General features: G+C 37.0%; 1 protein-coding gene across 1 annotated transcript in view; it reads right to left on the bottom strand.

Moving 5' to 3' along the window:
• LOC105380760 (arrestin homolog) overlaps positions 1-20306 on the bottom strand; it is a 45700-nt gene extending 25394 nt beyond the window's left edge. The window contains exons 1-5 of the mRNA XM_048625963.1: positions 19999-20306; positions 6878-6930; positions 3805-3969; positions 2841-2961; positions 1517-1664 (exon numbers count right to left, since the gene is read on the bottom strand). Of these exons, the coding sequence (XP_048481920.1) occupies positions 1517-1664; positions 2841-2961; positions 3805-3969; positions 6878-6909 (466 nt within the window). The 5' untranslated portion in view covers positions 6910-6930; positions 19999-20306. The remainder of the gene's footprint in view (positions 1-1516; positions 1665-2840; positions 2962-3804; positions 3970-6877; positions 6931-19998) is intronic.
• Positions 20307-20523: the final 217 nt, after the last annotated feature.

Raw genomic sequence — 20523 nt, 5'->3', positions numbered from 1 at the left:
GCTAGCTCATTTCGACAAACGATTAGCATCGCGCTCACATCGCGCAGCCTCAAGAGCGAGCGCGATGGAAAACTTTTGTCACGTCTTATATGCGCCCCGTGCTAGCCCTTGTGGAAAAAGTTTTACGTCGCGCTCACTCATATCACGCGACTTCGTGAGCGAGTGTGACAAAAAACTTTTCTCACGTCTAGAAATGCGCTTGTCTTACGACCCGTGCTAGGTGGGAGTCACAGTGAACTAGATAAGCTACTTACCGATATAAGCGCGCACGTCGTACGAGGTGCCGATGGGCGCGCCGTGGTACTGCTTGGCGGGCACCAGCTGCACGCTGGGCGGCGCCAGCGGCGTCAGCGCCAGGTGGAACGGGCACGCGTTGGACCCGAGACGCTTTATTAACGCGTCCTAGAGGGCTAGCACGGGGCGCAATTAGGATGTGACAAAGGTTTTGCATGGCGCTCTCTTTTGAGGCTGCGCGATGTGAGTGAGCGCGATAAAAAACTTTTTTCACGTCTTAAATGCGCCCCGTGCTAGCCCTTCTGGTGGCATATACATTCTACAATCTGATTTCATCTGTCCCTAAGGCAAGCGTCACAGCTGAGATCGCTCTTACCATTATTTGACTTGATGATACGCTCTTAAGGGTGCCTTTCCACCAGATATTATGCGCTATGCAGCAATGCTGGACCAATGAATATTTGGTGGATGTATCCGACTATCCGACGCATCCATAACAACGTAGCAGAGCACATCTCTGGTTAGTGTTGCTTATGTGCTGTCACTGTGAAGTGTGACTACGGTCATAGAGAATCTCTATCTATCGTATAACTAACTTACCAATATAAGCGCGCACGTCGTACGAGGTGCCGATGGGCGCGCCGTGGTACTGCTTGGCGGGCACCAGCTGCACGCTGGGCGGCGCCAGCGGCGTCAGCTCCAGGTGGAACAGGCACGCGTTGGAGCCGAGACGCTTTATTAACGCGTCCTGGAGGGCTAGCACGGGGTGTTATTAAGACGTGACTAAAGTTTTGCATTGCGGTTACTTATATCGCGCAGCCTCAAGAGCTAGTGCGACAAAAAAAATTGTCACGTCTTAAATGCGCCCCGTGCTAGTCCTTTGCAGCCCAGACGCTTTATTAACGCGTCCTGAAGGGCTAGCACGGGGCGCTATAAACACGTGACAAAAGTTTCTCAAACATATCGCGCACCCTTAAGAGCGAGCGCGACGGAGAATTTTTGTCACGTAATAAATGCGCCCCGTGCTAGCCCCTCTGGACAAAAGGTTCGCTTCGCGCTCACGCACATCCCACGGCTTCTAGAGCGAGCGCGACGGAGAACTTTAGTCACGTCTTAATTGCGCCCCATGCTAGCCCTTCTGGACAAAAGGTTTGCGTCGCGCTCACTCACATCTCACATCATGCGACTTCAAAAGCAAGTGCGACGGAAAGCTTTTGTTACATCTTGATGTCTTGCGGCCCGTGCTAGATTAGAGTCACAGTGAGGTAGTTAAGCTACATACCGATATAAGCGCGCACGTCGTACGAGGTGCCGATGGGCGCGCCGTGGTACTGCTTGGCGGGCACCAGCTGCACGCTGGGCGGCGCCAGCGGCGTCAGCTCCAGGTGGAACGGGTACGCGTTGGAGCCCAAACGTTTTATTAACGCGTCCTGGAATGAAATGGGTGGTTAGAGTGGTAGAGAGTGGGAAATAACCAACCCAGAGCTAGAATAAGAGCAAGAGTACAATAGCATCAAATAGAGCCTTAGAGCTAGGGAGTTCCCTAGGGCCCTAAGGCGCGGGCCATACAGAAAAAACGGAGACGGGGCGCGGACACGACGTGGTACAAATCAACGGCGACGCTTCGGCGCGGCGACGCTTCCATACATTCGCAACTCCTCCTCTAATGTGTGGCCTGCGCCTTAACGAACGAAAGGCAGGCAGGCAGGTAATTTTATATGTTTGGCATCGATGATAAGTTACGCATTGAATTGTTAGAAATGGGAAAATAGGGTTATAAGATTGGTTGTATGTCTTTCGCATCAATGTTTATTTTAAACTTAATGTTCGTTTGATGCTTTTGTATTCTTGCCCGTGTTCTAGCTATAGGTCAGTTTGATCATTTGAATACAGGTTCTTTTACAGAAAAACACCCCGAGAGAATGCTCTTGTTCTAACTCTATGTGTTCGTTTGATGTAAATCGATCTTAACCATCGGGCTTCTCTCAAGATTGGTTCTGTCATAATCGACTCGTAGTTCTCTTGACTGGCGAGGGTTATCAAACTATACAAACACTGAACATCCAAGATCCAGAACAAATATCTGTGTCTAGACAAATATTGGATTGGAACTCCAATGCAATCGAATAGCTTGCTGCCAAATTCATACCCTGAGGAGTATAAGTTTCTGGATCTTGAGTACTTGTAGAGCTTTCCTTTCGACTTTGAGTCCCTCTGAGACGTAACCCGTAGAGAAAATAATTATATAGGCTGTGTGTCGTACTAGTTATAAACTACAGAGTAATCATCTTGCTGTGTAATCCATTGTGATGTATTAAAAATGAAATATTTTTGCATTTAACTTTTAACTGTACTTGTTATTCTATGCTTTTAGGCAAATTTTTATCCAATTTGGAAACGGCATAAAACATTTTGCTTAGGCACCTATAATTTTTGAGATCACAGAGTTGGTTGCATTATAAAATTCTAAATTTGCATTGCAAATATCAAATCGAATACATTGACTTGTCATTTCAGTAGTTCACTCATGTGAAAAAGTTATAAGGTCAACTGGGGCCAATGCGTCACAATACTTTGAGTTTCATATTTATTCGATTATAACTCACCTGCAACAAAGTGTTGGGTTCCCGCTCGTGCGCGCAGTGCGGGGGCCAGATCTGCGCCAGGCTCATGATGGCCTCGTTGCAGAACTTCAACCCCATCACCTCCTCGTCCTCGCGGCCATATCTGGACATTAAAGTGTGGGTTAATTGGCTGACTAGAGGAATGGGTGGGTCATGGATTGAATGCATATAAAATTTAACCCTTAATAGCGCATGACTATTTCTTTTTCATTGGTTTTCGTCCTCAACTCATTGGGATAAAGTTCAAAACTATGTGGAATCCATAATCATTATGCCCAATTAAGGGTTAAGGTTCGAGCACATTATGTCGGGCCGGATTGCAATAATGTTTTACATAAAAAATAGTGTGCGTTAGTTCATATAAAGTGTGAGCGAGGTAATTTTGGGATGCCGAGTTTGACGAGATGTAAGTATTCTAAAATTATTAAGCAATACTAAGGGGTTACCACCACAAACATTAGCAATTAACATTACAGAACTTGTAGGGATCTGACAGTCGTTTAACAAGCGAGCGACATGATGCAGCTTATATGGATTGTTAATTAATGGCTAATGTGTTGATAGTATTACAGTAGCAGGTAATTACGAAGCTTTCAAGTGAGTATTACGCTCCTGTGTATCTTATCTCTACACATTATTTGTAAATGTCGGCGTGTGGCGCGAACTTCAAAAGATAAATTGTAATTATTTTGTGAAACAACAGCATGATTAATTTCTAATGGATAAACAGCATTATCCAGGTATTACAGAAAGGGTAAGTATATTAAACTGAAAGGGGGTGACTCGGGGGATAAACATCTTTGAAATGTCTACGGTCAGAAGATTATATTTTGTAAATTTTCAAAAGTCTGAATAGCAGCGCTATGATTATTTGTACATTTACGCAAGTTATAAACTAAGCAATACTGTCCTGAGTTTATGCAAAAAAAAAAAACGAAAAACATACCTGAAAGTCAGTGTGACCTGTCCAAACAGTTTCTTATTCTCCATATGCTCCGGTTCCACATGAAGAACACCCTGTATTTTGTCTATGGTCCCATTCTCAACTATAAGGTCACGCGAGCTCAGGTACAATGTCAGCTTGTTGTTCGGTGATGATTTTTTAAACACCCTGTAGAGAGAGAAAAACATTTTTAGGTCGGAGAATTACGACACTACGATGACTTACCCTATACCTGCCTACCCTTTATAGGATAAAAGTGGTAAGCACTGGCCCACTGTACAGTAAGCAAAAGAGTTCATGGTGTACTTAAATTAATAATACTCCTTTTCATAAATTTAGTTTTCCATTCATTACGCTTCATTTCATTTTTACTAAAATTATTAAATACTTGAGTGCTAAACTGACTAAGTATGTGTAATGTGTTAATTGGTGTGTAAGTGATGCTTTTAGACATCTCGTTATTATCAAAGTTCAGCAAAATTTACTCTAAGACACTTTTTTCTTAGGTACCTACCTGTAATTCAATTGTTTCACCTTTTCTGTTGTCCATACAAAACTTTTCCCTAAGAGCGTAACCGCGGCCGGGTAATGTAACCTCAAATTGTCTGGTCTCAGAAGTGTCTTGTGGGTAAGGTGAGGTGCTCCTATTATGGCATACCTACGCCGGCGGCTCTCAAGGGTACTCTCAGTGCGGGACCTATTCTAATGACCACTTCGTACACGAGAAGCGACTAGAGGATAATGGCTATATTTGAGATACGAAGATGTTTCTTGTTCGACAATGTCAGGAATGTTGTAGAGAAATAATTAATAACATGTTGTCGTTGTCGTTGTTACGACATATTTTGTTTACTTTTTATACCTACGGTACCATTTGCTTTATAAGAACATAGCAATACACTATTGTATTTTGTCTAACTGACAAACCGTTAAAACTATGAATGAACAAAAAGGCGACGGGGTTTGAAAGTTTTTGACAAGGTACACTTATGAAACTGTAACATTTAAGTGCAATTTGTAACAACAACAAATTTGGTATAATTTATATCTCTACTTTATTCATCATCATCATCATCAGCCAATAATCATCCACTGCTGGACATAGGCCTCTCCCAAGGAGCGCCACAACACTCGGTCCTCGGCCTTCCTCATCCAACCACTACCCGCCACCCGCCTAAGGTCGTCAGTCCAGCGGGCAGGAGGGCGTCCCACGCTGCGTTTGCCTGTTCGTGGTCTCCACTCGAGAACTCGTCTACCCCAACGGTTATCGGTTCTTCGGCAGATATGACCAGCCCACTGCCACTTCAGCTTGCATATTTTGACAGCTATGTCAATAACCTTAGTTCTCTGACAGATACTTTATTAATTTAACGAAACACAAAATAACAGAGCGTGGTCAAAGTTTAGGATGGCAGTTTAGACATTAGTAGAGATGAACAAAGCTTCCATTCGAGATAGCCAGGGGCCATCTTATTTTTTCTTGCAACAACCACGAGGGCTGAACCTTGTTTTACCACGTTGTAAACAGATCAAACAAGGCGTCAACAAAATATAAATTGTTTTTAAGAGTGGAAAAAGAAAATAAATAAGGGAAAAATACGTTGATCCACAGGAAATGAAAATAAAGAAACATTGAAGCCGAAATTCTACACCGCTTGTTATGAGGTCACAATCTCCAGGTTACAAGGATTCTTAGCAAATAATTTGTTATTTTTCGTTTTGATTTCGTATTTTTTTTTGTCAACGTCAATAATGAAAGATGTGCGAACTGTGAAATACATTCGGGAGCTGTACTTTTTATTCCGATTTTTTACTGAAATATAATTTATTACTAACAGTTATGATGATGATGATGTGCGATAGTTTAAAGTGCGCTGTTGGAATATTTAGTTTGGCGCCCAACTTGGGGTAATTGCTTAAATTTTACTAAGATCTAAGAAGTTTCCTCATTAAGACCGATACTGTACTGCATTTAAAAACTACGATCGCTTGTCATAATTATGTCATTTTATAAGTGGAACAAGGTTTAATGTATTATGAAAAGATAATTAATTAATTATACTGAATGTCGATACATAAACCAAATTAATCCGATTTCATTGCGCTCGCTTGACTTCTAATATAACTGGAATTTATAATAACGTGAATAGTCATCGATGGCAATAAAATATTTGATTTGATTTCATACTTTTCAGCTAATTGATTTGTATGGCTCAACAGATATTTATTTTCAGTTTATTTTTTTAGTAATTGAATAGAAAATTTGTAAGCACATAATAGAGTTGTTGTAAGTTTATTTTAAGCTAGTTTATCTGTAATAAGTTTCATAAAAAGTATATAAGTAATATGCGTTAATCCAGCTGATGCATCAATGACCAATCAAGGCATTTTGTCATTCATCCATACTTAGAAACTTTCACGTTTAAATAATATTTCTAGGTTGTAATGAACTGTGTATGTGTCTATACACACGTGTTAACAAGTAAATTGAGCTAGTAAATTGTGTAGATCTCAAGCATTAATTTATTAGTACTATTTTGTCTCAGGCAATAATAATCCGCAATAATGGCGATTCATTATTATATTTTGCCTGGCAAATACCAAAAAAAAATATTATTTATTTATTTATTTATTTAATCCTTTATTGCACAAATATAAAAATAAGTGTACAAAGGGTGGACTTAATGCTACAAGCATTTTCTACCAGTCAACCCACAGGAGGTGCAAGAAAATTTTATTAAATTAAATTTTGTTTAAACTGTACTTTAATCATCCGCTACTAAAAAGTGTATTAATGAACCCGATATTTAAACAGACCTTTTCATCAGAGAATTATGGAGTTTTTCAAACGTGAAAAGGTTATTTGCGTTTAATTCGGTACGCTTCAGTGATTACAACATTTCCAATACAACAACCTACCACGGCCATTATTATCTGCATCTACCCTCGTGTCGTGACACTCGTGACATTATCACCTAGTATTGCCACTCATTTGTCACGAAACTAACCAAGCAAGATAAGCACTAAATGCCTCACACAATATTTGCGAATATAAACTCTATTTAGACAGTCTTACCGTTGGGAATTCAACGCGTTGTCTGTGTTCATTATGGCTGGTCTGGACCGCTCCTGAGGACAAATTTATCGTTATTAGTAGAATCTGTGTGAATGGCGATATAATTGAGATATTGGAATAGTTATGGCATAAGCCTGCTGTCAGAATGTCTATAAAGATTGTTTGAGACAATGTAATTGATAAACTGGTTAATATATTAGTTACAATAGGTAAGTAGGTACATTTTATTCTGCTATTGTTTGAATGGTTTTGGAAAAAAGTTTCTATATTTTTTTTGACATTATGATTTTATTCTCGGGCTTAGATATAAGTGAGTGCTATATATGTTAAATTATTTTTGTAACGATTTTGGTTTTGTGTACTGACCTGTTATGTTACAATGTGTGTGTAAATAAATAAATAAAAATTAATAACATGCTGCACACGTAGGTTTCGGCTTAGTACACTCTTATTACAACACCCTGTATTTAGACATATATTTTTTATATAAAAATTATTATAAGATATTAAATATTAATATAAATACATTTCCTACATTTCCTTCTTTTTAAGTAACCTTAACCTTTCTTGAATAAAAGTTCACCTACAACATTTATAGTAATTTTAACATTTACAGCTTCTTCTTCTTATAGCATTGTAATCATTCAAAAACGGCCATACAGCTAGCGACATATCACATGAGTACAAATGTACAGCAAAAAGCGGATAACAGCTAGCGAGTCACCCCTGACTACCCCTTCGGGGATTACAGTCGTGTGTATGCATGTATGTAAAGTTTAGCGGCAAGTGGCAGGTCACGGCCGCCTGCAATGCCAAGTCCAACTCCCGTGACGCAGAACAACGCAGCCCAACGCAGCCGACGCAGTGCGTGACCTTCCACGCACTGGCACACATCCACGAATAGACGCACTGCATTACTTGCTCTAGATTATGTTTACTATCCAAATTTACACGCGAAATAGATAAACATTTGAAAGTTTAGTCACAAAAGCTATAAGTAATGGGAGTTTTTTGTTCCAAAGTAACGTTTAAAAAAAAACTGACCAACTATGGCGATAAAATATCTATTTTGTGTGATAAAGTCGCATTACAGTGCCACGACGATAACTTTGCAGCAGATACGGGCTTATTATACAGAATGTTGCATTTTTGCAGGTACTTAACTTTACTTATACTTTTGTGTAGGTACACGAACCTGAAACCTACATGTTTTATCTAGTTGATAATTTTGACATTCAGATTTCATTTCCGGGCTTAGATAAAACATGCTGAATACGTAGGTTATCAGATAGGTACATCCTGTATATACAATTTATTCCAATTAGAGCTGGCGTTGAATAAAATACCTAACTGAAACGAAATTAGTACAAAAAAGCAAATTAGCAAACTTTTTCTACAAAGCACAGTTTCCGAAACAAAACTCACAGATCAAATATTAATACGCAGAATTTACAATGCGAGCTTTTATTTTGTGATGACAACTTTGAATAATGTATTCCATGTTTTTGTTGGAATTCGTATCGGCTAAATAAAATACATTTGGGAGAACCGAGTTAATTTACCAATAAATGAAACTTCTATTAGAAAGACGCCAAGATAAACATATTTAAACAGTGAGTATTTCCACCGGCTGGTGACGATTAATATTGTAATAATAACTTCAAACATACAGCTACGTCTTGATAAAAACTCGTAAAAAAAATGGGATAAAACATTGAAGTAAAATCATTATTTAGCTTCCTAAATATCATGCAACGTACTGGCGTGAAAAAAACCTAGCAAGACGCGGTTATGAACTAAAAATGTATTCTTATTTTAAATTTAAATGCAGGTACCTACCCAGTATGGTAATACTGATTGAGCAGGAGGTGTTAAAAAAGCCGAAAGCAAATGTAAGCCGATGGGGGATGGTTCGTGGGCTTTTACGAACAGCTTTTGTTCTACGACTATGGGAAATTCACGGGGAGAGTTTTTTCCGAATTTTCAAAAAGCGAGTCACTTTTTTTGGCTTAGGTAATTTACATAAGCCTTTTTTACACCCTCTATACACGTTAATACTACAGATAATCCAGGAATAGACAGAAAGGTGAACCTGAAGGTTAAAAAACTATCTATAATATTTATACCAAAAAGTATCCGCCACTTCCTTTGTTTTCAACTCATTGTAAGAGAGATGCTCTTTTGTTTATTCTTTCATTTTCTGCGAGCAAAATATTTGTTGGCCTAGGCACTGAATTTTTTAGTTACAAAAAACTTCGCGAGTTTAAAAGTGCTTTTAAGGAATTATAAGTGTTCCAAGTAACTTTTTTCATAAGATTCTATATCACTTTTTAAATTGATTTAGTGTGTCTCACAAACTTAGGTCAGATTTTAGCATCAGTCTCTTCTTAACGGTTCTTTTAAAATTTTAAATAAATAGATTGATTTGACATCGTAAACCGTGCACGTTACATTTTTGCATTTCGATATATTTTAGCGCTAACAAAGTTTTGGAGGAATGGAATGTCAAGTTTTATTGGAGTAGAGCGTTTTTAGTAAAATATCGTCGACGCAGTAAATAAACGTTTGGGGCCTTCCCACAAAAACTTAGACAGTATTTAACAGGTGTTTATAGCTGTCAAACGCCTACAAAATCTGTCAAATTTCGTTTTAAACACTTGTTAAACAGTGTTTAAAGTTTTTTGTGGTAGCACAGTTACTGTTTCACATACAATACCTAGCTATTGAAATATTTACGCAAAAAGTAAAAACATGCTGAAATATTAATTTTGCTTACGAAATATCGAAGGTACCTACATTTAATGATGTTCCTACATTATATCCACCGGCAAAAGCTTTTTGATTTCAGTTTTAATATTACCCACACGTACTTAATAATTTTAAAACTGTTTTATTGGAGTGCACTTGCCACTTACTTTTTTATCGTGGTTTAACATTCTGACGATAAAATATTGATACAACCTATATGCCAAGTGTAATTTTTTATAGTTTACTTATTAAATATTAAGGTTAGGGTCATTTTAAGTTAGCTCTAGGTACCAATATCAGTCGGGACAAATTTGACGGGGAGTATCGTATCTAAATTACGAGCTAAACGACCTAAGCAACTCGATTCAAGGGCTTTAAAGTTTGGATTCGGTTTTATTTGACTAACTAACGACAATGATTTATTACCTGTACTCTTGCAAGTCTTGCTGCTAACACCTTTGGTACACAATAGAAACAAGATGATACAAAAGCTAAATACCTACTTAAGTACTGACCGCATTTTGTTTTTCCCAAACTCCAATAAGGTTCTCGGAGACCAATTCAAATGTTGTTTATTCGATGTAAAATTATACAATTCTTTATCGATAGTCAAAAATCCCACATTCACATTGTCCTATTGTGCGTAATTTTTCCCTGAAAACACATCATGAAACCGCGAAGCGGAGCTCACAGCCAAAAACTTGTAAAGATGTAAAGCAAACATTGAACGGGAGAAGTTGCACACAATACGGCATTCAAAAGATCTACCAGATTATACAGCGTGTCTGCTTATTCTCAGATGTACAGAGTGCTCCGTATGTTAATTCGATCGAACTCGTAAGAGCGAAGTTTATAAAACAGCTCACTTCTGTTTATCGCTTCATTAAAAGTTTCTCGTCGTATCGGGCACGTTCATTCTATTGCTATTTGTTCGTTTTATGCGTAAACACCACATACAATGTCTTATTTTATGTTTCTAAGATAACTAGACAATTGGGATTGGGAATCTAAGCTATGAGTACCTAATAACCATAACTAGGCTGTAAGTAGAGTGGTGGTAGCTCAGTCGGGTAAGCGCCCGCTTCTCACGCCAGAGATGCGAGTTCGAATGACATGTAAGTACCAATGAGTTCTTTAAATTTAAGTACAATGTATACCATCGCTCTTACGGTGAAGGATAACATCGTGAGGAAACCTGCATATCTAGATATGTGAACCCACCAACCCGCAGTGGACCAGCGTGGTGGGAAATGGTCCAAGCTTAGGAAGGCAGTTTAGAATTTGGGGATATGTACAAAGGTTCCACTCGAGAGAGCCAGGTGTAGGTACTTCCACCCCACAGAGAATAGAATAGAATAGGCTGTAAGTACGGGTAGAATGTATAGTAATGTCTGTAACTGGACCAATTGCAATTTGCATTTAGGCAGAGTATTTTTTTATTACGGTAAGCGCACGGATCATCCTTGTCAAGTGCGGCTTGCGTGGGAAAACTAGTCATAGATTTCAAAACCTACATAAATTACTGGTACGGTACCACAAAAAATACTTACAGAAATATAATTATTCACAAAATATGCATACAAACAGAAACATCCAACGATTCTATCGTTGTCAAAGCGAATTTGTTGTGTTTAGTTTGATCGCATTCGCAGTCAATCATTCAAAGTTTTTTTTTCATTCTTCGATTGTATACAATACATTAACATATGTATTTACAAAACGCGGACTCGAATGTACACATTATTTACTAACAAAATAACCGGCAGCTTTGTTCTAAAGCTTCACACAACGCTGGAACATAATTTACACCGAAACAGCGGCAGAAAGGTATTAAACTTGTAATAAATATTAAAACATATTGAAATTTATCGCCTCATCCGTTGATGTACTCCGAGTTTGTTTCGGGCTGTATACATAAATACAGTCCAATAATATTATGTTCACCAACATATTATGTTATTTTTTGTGTTGTGATGGCTGCCTAGAACAATAAGTTAGCTATACAATTTTGTTAGTGTGTAGGTACCTTGTAAAACTCACAAACTGACTACCTATTCCATATATTCATTTATTCAAACATTGAAGCTTTGTGGGTTGGATAAGCCACAAAAGTGTAAACCTACTATTGAACGTGGCCGTACCTACTTGTTAAATTTAAGCTAACGATACAAAATACATACCTAATATATGCACAGTAAATTAGCTTAGAAAAGCGGCAACTCTAAACCTCTTATTCATACAATCTGACACTTATTTGAAACGTCCTTTGAATGCAAGATAATTGTGTCACACCATATCACATTAACATACCATATCTACACATACATAAACAAATGTCACTATGGCTTCGGAAAGCTATAGATCTCATATAGAGGCCTACGTCCAGTAGTGGACTGCTATAGGCTGACGATGATGATGATGACTATGAATTAACAAATACAAGCTCAGTTGGGCAAATTTTACTTTCACTAACTAAACTATCACATCACTCTTAGCCCCTGTTCCACAATGTCTGGTTAGTCGCTACCTGTCGGATAAAATACATGCTGTCACTGTCTATAAAATAATAACAGAAAGTGACAGCATGTATTTTATCCGTCAGGTAGCCAATAACCAGACATTGTGGAACAGACCCTTAGTAGAATAAGGTTGGAATGAAAACCATAAGGTTTTCCAATGTAATAAATATTTTTTTCAGTTAATATTGAAGACAACGCCTTGTTTACGACAGTAATAACTCTTTTAATTCATAATTCACACTTTATTGCTCGTTAAATTGGCTGGTGTTGTGTGTGGAAGTTGTTTAATAAATAAAATATATTTTGGCAACAGTTTCATTGATAATTTATAAGCGTGACCCCATTGGAGGAAGATTTAGAGATCATTATAACAAACGTATCACCCAATAAATGAAATCTACTATGCTCCTAGATTGTAAGCTACTTAATTGGCAAGCAGTTGCCTGTAAGAGATCACTCTCAGCGGTAAGAGCGCATATTGTGCTTTCTTTCTTTATTCTAATCTATAAGACATTATGTTTTTGTATGTCAGATTCATGCGGTATTCAAAAAGTAAAGTTCTTTTCTATTATATTCTTACGTTACCTACCTCATAGGAGGGAATCGTTTACGAGAGGTCTTAACAAAGTGGCGATCGACTTTGAATACTAACTGCCACTTTGCTTTTATCTATGCGGTGTATGTAGCTTAGCCGAGCTATATAATTGGCCATAATTATTATTATCTATTGATGCATTTCAGTTGCCACCTAGCACATCCAGCGTATAGTTAGGTATAGGATAGGCACGGATAGGCTACGGATAACGAAAAAATACATGATTTGTCTAAAACCGTAACAATAAAACTACTTTAAAAAAACTGATCGATTCATCTGTGCATTTAAAAAACAGATTCTAAATGATTGTAAAACAGATTCTATATTTTATGTTAATCCAAAACAATTTTTTATCTTTTTACAAAGGTGTTTTGTAAACGTCTAACCCACTTGACTTCTAAAAATACGAACAATATTAATTCAAAGGATACTCTTGCCCGTCGTCGGAAATAATTGTCATAAATTTTATTATATGTCCCAAACAAGGTGAGCTCACATAATAAGCGGCGCAGCCACGCATGGAAATGTCGTCAATTATGATTGATCGTGTTCCATCAATTAACTAACATGCATTGTTTGTTATGTGGTCACAATTGGGAGCTGGTCGCTTCACAATCCAGAGGTCAAAGCCTCAAATGATTGGGAATAATTTATAAGGCCGCAAAATTGCGCAATCGATTTGGATCATTGGAGCGATGGTTGGGTGTCCCGCCGCTTCCCACAAAGTAGATGTGGGTTCATATCCCGATCATTTATAACATGCATCGCTGGTATGATGAATGAAAACACCATGAGGAAAGCTGTGCAGACGAGATCTAGGTAAGTAGATGTGTGAACCCACCCACCCGCACTAGACCAGCGTTGTGGCAAATTTATCCAAGCTAAGAGAGGAAGTTTAAACCTTGAGGATATGAACAAAAGTTCAATTCAGCATATAGCATCCCCACAAATAATACCTGTAATATATTTTTATTCTGCGACAGTCAATCTCTCAACAGTGTATCATTAAGTAGTCTATATTAGTCTATGACCTAAAATTATATATACGTCTTTTAAATATATAGTGCCACAAACTTATCTGTTCCGGTGAGAGCGAACTAAATTGGTCCATATAATCTATGTCAATATGAAATTCATTTAGTAAGTAATGAGGTATGGACCAATTTAGTTCGCTCTCACCGGAACAGATAAGTTTGTGGCACTATAGTTATTTTGAATCGTGTCACCTATTTCAGTAATAGGCGCTGTCAAACCGAGCATAGCGCTCAATCAGTTCAGGTGACGACTTTCTAAACAGAGCTTGTCGTTCATATCCTGCTGAAATGATAACTTCATTATTATTATTTTTTATCTTGCCAGCTCTATGATGTGGCTATATGATACATACATGTATATAGCCTAAGCCTCATTTAATTTACAAAACCCCTAAAATTTTAATAAATATGTAAATTAATAAAATTTTACGTAAATGGTCCTGAAAGACGCACAGTTTTTTTTTATTATGGTTACCCTTTGGTAGGTTTTTTGAGAGGTTAAAAGTCCATTAAGTAAGACAGGTTTTTTTCAAAATTGATCACCAGGGAAAAAACATGATTCAAAGTTTGTATGAGGGAAAATATAAGTGTTTAAATTGTTTTTTTCAGGTGTTTTCACAAAACGAGGAAATTGGTGAAAAAGTTAATGAAAATCGGCATATTGTTATTGCAGTCTGTTACGTCACTGATTACAAAAAATACCTATTTTTATATAGGACGACGGGAAATTAAAATTTAACTGGTTTCCTCTGCAAGAAAAGATTTTTTTAATATGATTTTGCAAACATGCGATCAGTACGTGTACTATGAGCAGTTGTGTTGAGAGATTTTGGCTTGGTAAGGTAGCCCTCCCACTGTCAGGCACCCTTTATTATTTGCTTCCCCTTTTTATAGGCTATCCCATGTGTGCAGCCTCTTCAGGCGTCTGGTCTTAGGTGGATCGCTAAGCATTTGGGCAAGCTTGTTTTGATGATGGGTAATCCTGTCCTTGTATCTTTTTGTTTTCTTATTGATTTCCTCCTTAACTGTGTCAAGACCTAGGTATTCATGGATATCTTCCATTCTTGTGAACCATGGGGCGTTTACTATAGCTTTGAGCACACTATTTTGGAACCTTTGTAGTATTTCTGTGTTAGATGTTAGATGTTAAGGGGATCCCTAAAGCTAAAATGCTAAAGTCGGCTTGATATACTTGATTAGATTGGAAAAACGGTGGCTTCTATCACATTGATAAAAATATATTTTGTAGCAGAGGGTATACTGAACATGTTAGTTGCTTATAAATTGGTGCAGGATTATAATAAGTATGTTAAAAAAAATTGCAAACACACCATGTCTTTTGCCATTTTTTGACTTATTATGAAAAAACCCTCGAAATCAGAGTGCCCATTTTCATGGAATCTTATATGTATGTGTAGGTAATTAAATTCTTAACAAAGTTACCTTAAAGAGTTGGATTTAATGGACCAGAAGTCAACTTTTTTTGCAAAAAACTAATAAATTCCGGTTTAAAAATGATGACACCGTGACAGATTTCAGATTTCTTCAGTCGTCGCCCTGGTGGCGGCCTGTTAGGAGCGATACCCACGCCATTTTATTTTTTATCAAATATTTCACAAAAACTGATTAAATCAACAAATTATGACTACAAGTATTATAATACATATGCATTTGCTATGGAAAGTTAATTTTCTAATCATTTTAGATGCAGAAAAGCCGAAAATTCTTTGAAAACATTTCGCCTTTTCGATTTGTTTACATTTTTTACTATAGAGTTACAGATGCATAGATAAAGGTAAACATTGCACATAATGACACTTATTAGATTCTCCGAATAAGAACTATACGGTCAATGCAGTATGCCAAAGCGCGAGCCTGTTTATATTCTGAGGGGTAATTTATTTTATTTTAACGGTTGTGTATGCTAGGTAAGCTACACAATATACAGGGTGTTGAAAAGTAAGTTCATAATTTGTTTTATTTGAAACCAAAAACCGTAGTTAATTAAAAATATATATATTTTAAGATGTGGTAGTCTGTACACTACAGGTTGTTAAAAATAAGTAAGTATTTTTAAAAATTGAAGATCTAAAATTTACATAATTTTTTAAATCTATTTAACAAGCTTTGCAAAAAAGCGGTTAAGTGCGACTGTATCTCGCCATGAAAAAAATGAAATGTTTACTGTAGCTATGAATTTTATGCGTTACAAGTGGAATAAAATACCGCATAATATTATGTACAACTATGTAAGAGCCTAGTTTTAAAAAAAAAAATCATAAGAAAATATTAAATACACAGGTTTTTTAACCCCTGAAGGAAATAGAGAGGTGTTATAAGTTTAAAGTAAGGGCTGAATTTTTTTTTTAAATTGGGGTGATAGGTAATGTATATTTTTAATGATTTTTTCAAATAGATAAATGTTATACCATTTTTAAATTGCCATAAAATTACCTATAGTTATATTTATAGAAAAGGGCAGGGCTACCAGTGCCCATTCGCCACTGCAACCTAAAAGATCTATAAATTATGACTCCCCATGCCGAGTCTCACTCTACAGGCCCAGGTCTTTTATAAACCTGATATTACCTATACAGGATGTTGCAAAAAGGGTATACTGTGCCGAAAGGGTTTGACTCAGGGGTTATTCTGAACAACTTTTGTTCTCCAAGTTTTGGAAATTCTCGAAAAATAAATTCGGTCTCTATAGTAAAAAGTCACGTGATCGAATAAGTTTCTATGTAAAAGGTTTTGTTACGTGAATTTTCAAAATTGTAGAAGAAAAGTGGATCAGAATGGCACCTAAATCCACTTTTGGCTAAGCTTTATACCCTTTTTTCAATACCTTGTATAAAATATCGTCAGCGTCACCTTAGATCGTAATCATCGTAACTCCTCGTGACCAAATTTTAGAGGAGACAAAAATACTGTTTTATTTGTAGTTCTAGTTGGCATACTACCCACCTAAAGTTTTTTTTTACTAGCCTAAAAATGATTTGTTTAGACAGTCTATCTTCCTGTTCAACCGCAGCCTGAGTGCCAGTGACTCAATGACTGAAAGGAGGCCATTAGTGCTCCTAAATAAATAAAGCAGGCCTGTAGATTATCTTTCAGTGTACCGACACATCTGATTGCTGTAAGAGCCTGATAAGCTCTTCGAACGAGTCATACCTCTGTGGTGGTACGGTTTCGACCTTTCGGACAGTCAGTTTGGCATCCGAAATGCGGATTCGAATAGTGGGTACAATACTTTGCGTTCGTTCACTGTCGGAGCAGGATAAGAACCACGGGCGAGTTGTTGCGCTGGCTGTTTGCTTAAAAATAGTAACCGCGTTCAACTCTATCCCCTAGAGGGCGAACCTTTAGGGCGGCTCTTGTATACCATCACTTGTCTTCTTATCTGCAGAAAATTGACAGAGGTCATACGTGTCTAACAAGTACATTAAGGATGCGAAAAGAGAGGGTTTGTTTTCACTGAAGAAGTTCAGTTGCGGAGTTCCACAGCGGTAGGTCTTGGACCCCTCTGCTGTGGAACTTGGCATACAACGCGGTCCTGCAAATCAAGCTCGCAAACGGCGTTAGCACAGTGCATTTTTCTAATGTCACACAGGTCGTGAGGTAGGCTGAGAGCCTCCTTCGGGGATGACATCCCAATGATTCATTACGAAAAAATTGCTGCAGCTGTGCTCGCCATGCAGTGCATGGGCTACTTCCGAATCTGGGGGGCTGTTGCAAAGGAGTCCGTTGCCTCTATACGGTACGGGTTCCGTGCGATCTATGATCCTTCCGGGAGCACCTGTCTTGTCAAGTCGAAGAGAATGGCTCGTATTCGACGCAACCTGCAGTACTGGTGGGATTGGTTGGAGGACAGGACAGCAGGAAGCTGCAGCAGCCGTCATGCTGTGATTCGACGCATAGATGCAAAAAAAAAGTTGAAAGTAACTTCATGTTAATAAAATATTAGATCTTAATTTAACAACATAACATTGCAAAAAAAAAATTAACATTGTTGAGTATGTTATTGTAATTTACTAAAGTAGTAATAAAAACAAAGGCTTATTGCATAGTTTTCGTTCACGTTCGCCTACATCGCACGTTGTATATGAGAATAAAGGGTATAATTACTAAGTTTTCTTGTTTAAAAATCACGGTTTGGGGTTTAGAGGAAAACAAATGGTAAAATGCGGAATACAGTATTTTTTTTTCGAATAAAGAGGAAAACATGTGAATTCAAAAAACGTTTCTATTGACACCAAAGAGTACTTTTCGCCGAGAAAAGTGGAGTTACAATGTTTGCGATCTAAAGTGATGATAGAACAAGAACTTATTTTTTCAGTTCACCTGCTGTTGAGTGAAATCGTAATTAGGTAAATGACTCCTTGACATGAAAATAACCTTTTTTTTTATAATCGTTATAACAAAACCGTTTTTTTTTAATACAACAATATTTGTCGGTGTACTTACAGTGAGCAAAAGAGCGCAGCAAGGTGTAAATTTTTTGGTTTTTAAGAAACAAAAATATTATTTCTATCATATCCCAAATACACATAAGTACTTAAAAAAAAAATACACACTCTCGCCTTGTACTAATGTACTCCCTTGCGGGGGTACTTACATGTTATTATTTTTCTGGTGACCTCCCCATATCCCTTTGCCAGCTACGTAACCTTTTGTGACACCCTGTATATGCAGAGTTCTGCAAACTACTGTTCTGCTTTTGAAACACCAAAAAAAACAGGTCGTCTAACTAAAAGGTCACGTGACCAAAAAAAAATTATATGAAGAAGCGTTTTTTTCATGAATATAAAAAATTACGTAGGATAAAAGTTTTTCAGAGTGACGCCTGAGTAACGCCCTTTCGGCTAACTATACTTTTTTTATTACACGGGGGCAGAGTTTAATACAACACCCTGAACTATTAAACTCTGATAATATTTTCGCGATTTTTTTACATTCTGATTTCATTTCCTGGCTTAGAAATAACATCAATAACATGCTGCACACGTAGGTTTCGGCATAGTATTAAACCCTTTTTGCAACAACCTGTATAAATATCGGCACGGGTACGACTTTATATATAATTAATTATTAAATATTAAAAATACTTTCAAATAAAAATAAATATTTTCGTATCACAAAACAATATTACTTACTTAGTATATTTTTAACAAAGTGGCATGTCTTCACTTTTATGTTTTCGAGTACTATGTTAAAATTTCATGTCATTGTCCGTAGAACGCCCCGCATACCTCAACCCCCCCTCACTAGATTTGACAGATTCTGATTTTCTTCCAGCTTTAGTGACAGCCTTAAGAAAAGATCTTTTTTGCAGAGGAAACCAGTTAAAGTGAAGTAAAAATTTAAATAATTATATACCTACGGCTTACCCTATACATATAATAAAAGGTTATAAGCAATAAGGCCGCCTTGTTCCGTTTTTATTTTTTAGTTTTATTTTGTATTTTTTCTGGTTTGATGCAAATATGTATCAAACCAGAAAAAATAGTTGTATTATACTGTGTTGTATAATAAATGAATTCATCATCATCAAAGAATTGGAGTGAAAAGTTTACAAATAAAATATTTTGTGCAGATAAATAATACTTATAATTAAAAAAAGCTATTGGTTGCTAACTATTTTTAATAACATGAATTCAAAAAAAATTAAGTTCATTGAATTTTAAAAATGATTGATTCTGTTTTACTTTTTAGAAGTTTCAGGGCCTTACCACAAAAACTTAGACAGTATTTAACAGATGTTTAGCGCTGTCAAACGCCTACAAATCTGTCAAATTTCGTTTTAAACACTAGTTAAACAGTGTTTTAAGTTTTTTGTGGTAGCACAGTCAATGTCTGGAGAATAATAAAAGTTCCTGTCTGTCAGTACAATGATGCCAGTGTCACACACAGTCTTACAGACACTCGTCTGTTCAAACTTATGTGTTATTTCGTTTACTTGCGCGGTTAAATAAGTTTCAATTCCGGGTACATTTTTAATAGGCTTACTGTTACTGTCTTTGTTATCATTTCTAAGGTACTTATTTAGTTGCGCTACTCTTCTCTTAAGCTTTGAATAGATTTATAAAATAATATTGGCCAAGAAGATGAAACTTTGTAATTTTACCTCAACTCAAGGAAAGACCGTTAAACTTCCTAATTCAAAACTTTTCAATCCCATAATGCCGTGTTTCTAAAGATGTAAACCCTAATCCATCAGTTACTTACCTGAAAATTTAATTACTCTGACAGATCCAAAGCTTCTCCGGATTAACTTTTATTAAATTCACGTAATTTAAATCCTGAATACACACAAACCATCACAGAATATAACAATGTCATGGATCCCAGATGATTAATTGGAACCGTCACATGAAGTCTTTATTGGAATAAATCTCACAAATTAATTTCACATCACTGCACTCCGTGATTGATTAGGATAATTATAAATATTATTATCAATACAAATAATTACAGGAGTAACAAAAATTGAATTCGTAATTTTAAAAATCTAAGTTTGCAAAAAGAACTTTAATTTTAAATCGAACAACTGACGTTCGAATTATTCGATTTTATTTTCTTTTTTGAATCGGCGCGCTGTCGGCGGCCAGTGTCGTGGACGTTCGCCAGGGGGCGCCGAGCTCGACTGCGGCGCGAGTGAAAAAGGAAAATGCTCCCTCCGTGGAGTTCCGTCGCCCTGCGCGCCGCGGCGGTCTCAGTGCAACAAGTACGATACAGTTTTCCGGCTGTTTT

The sequence above is a fragment of the Plutella xylostella genome, chromosome 15 (genome assembly GCF_932276165.1).
Source record: "Plutella xylostella chromosome 15, ilPluXylo3.1, whole genome shotgun sequence".
Taxonomy (NCBI): Eukaryota; Metazoa; Arthropoda; class Insecta; order Lepidoptera; family Plutellidae; genus Plutella; species Plutella xylostella.
This window is presented reverse-complemented; position numbering and strand designations above follow the sequence as displayed.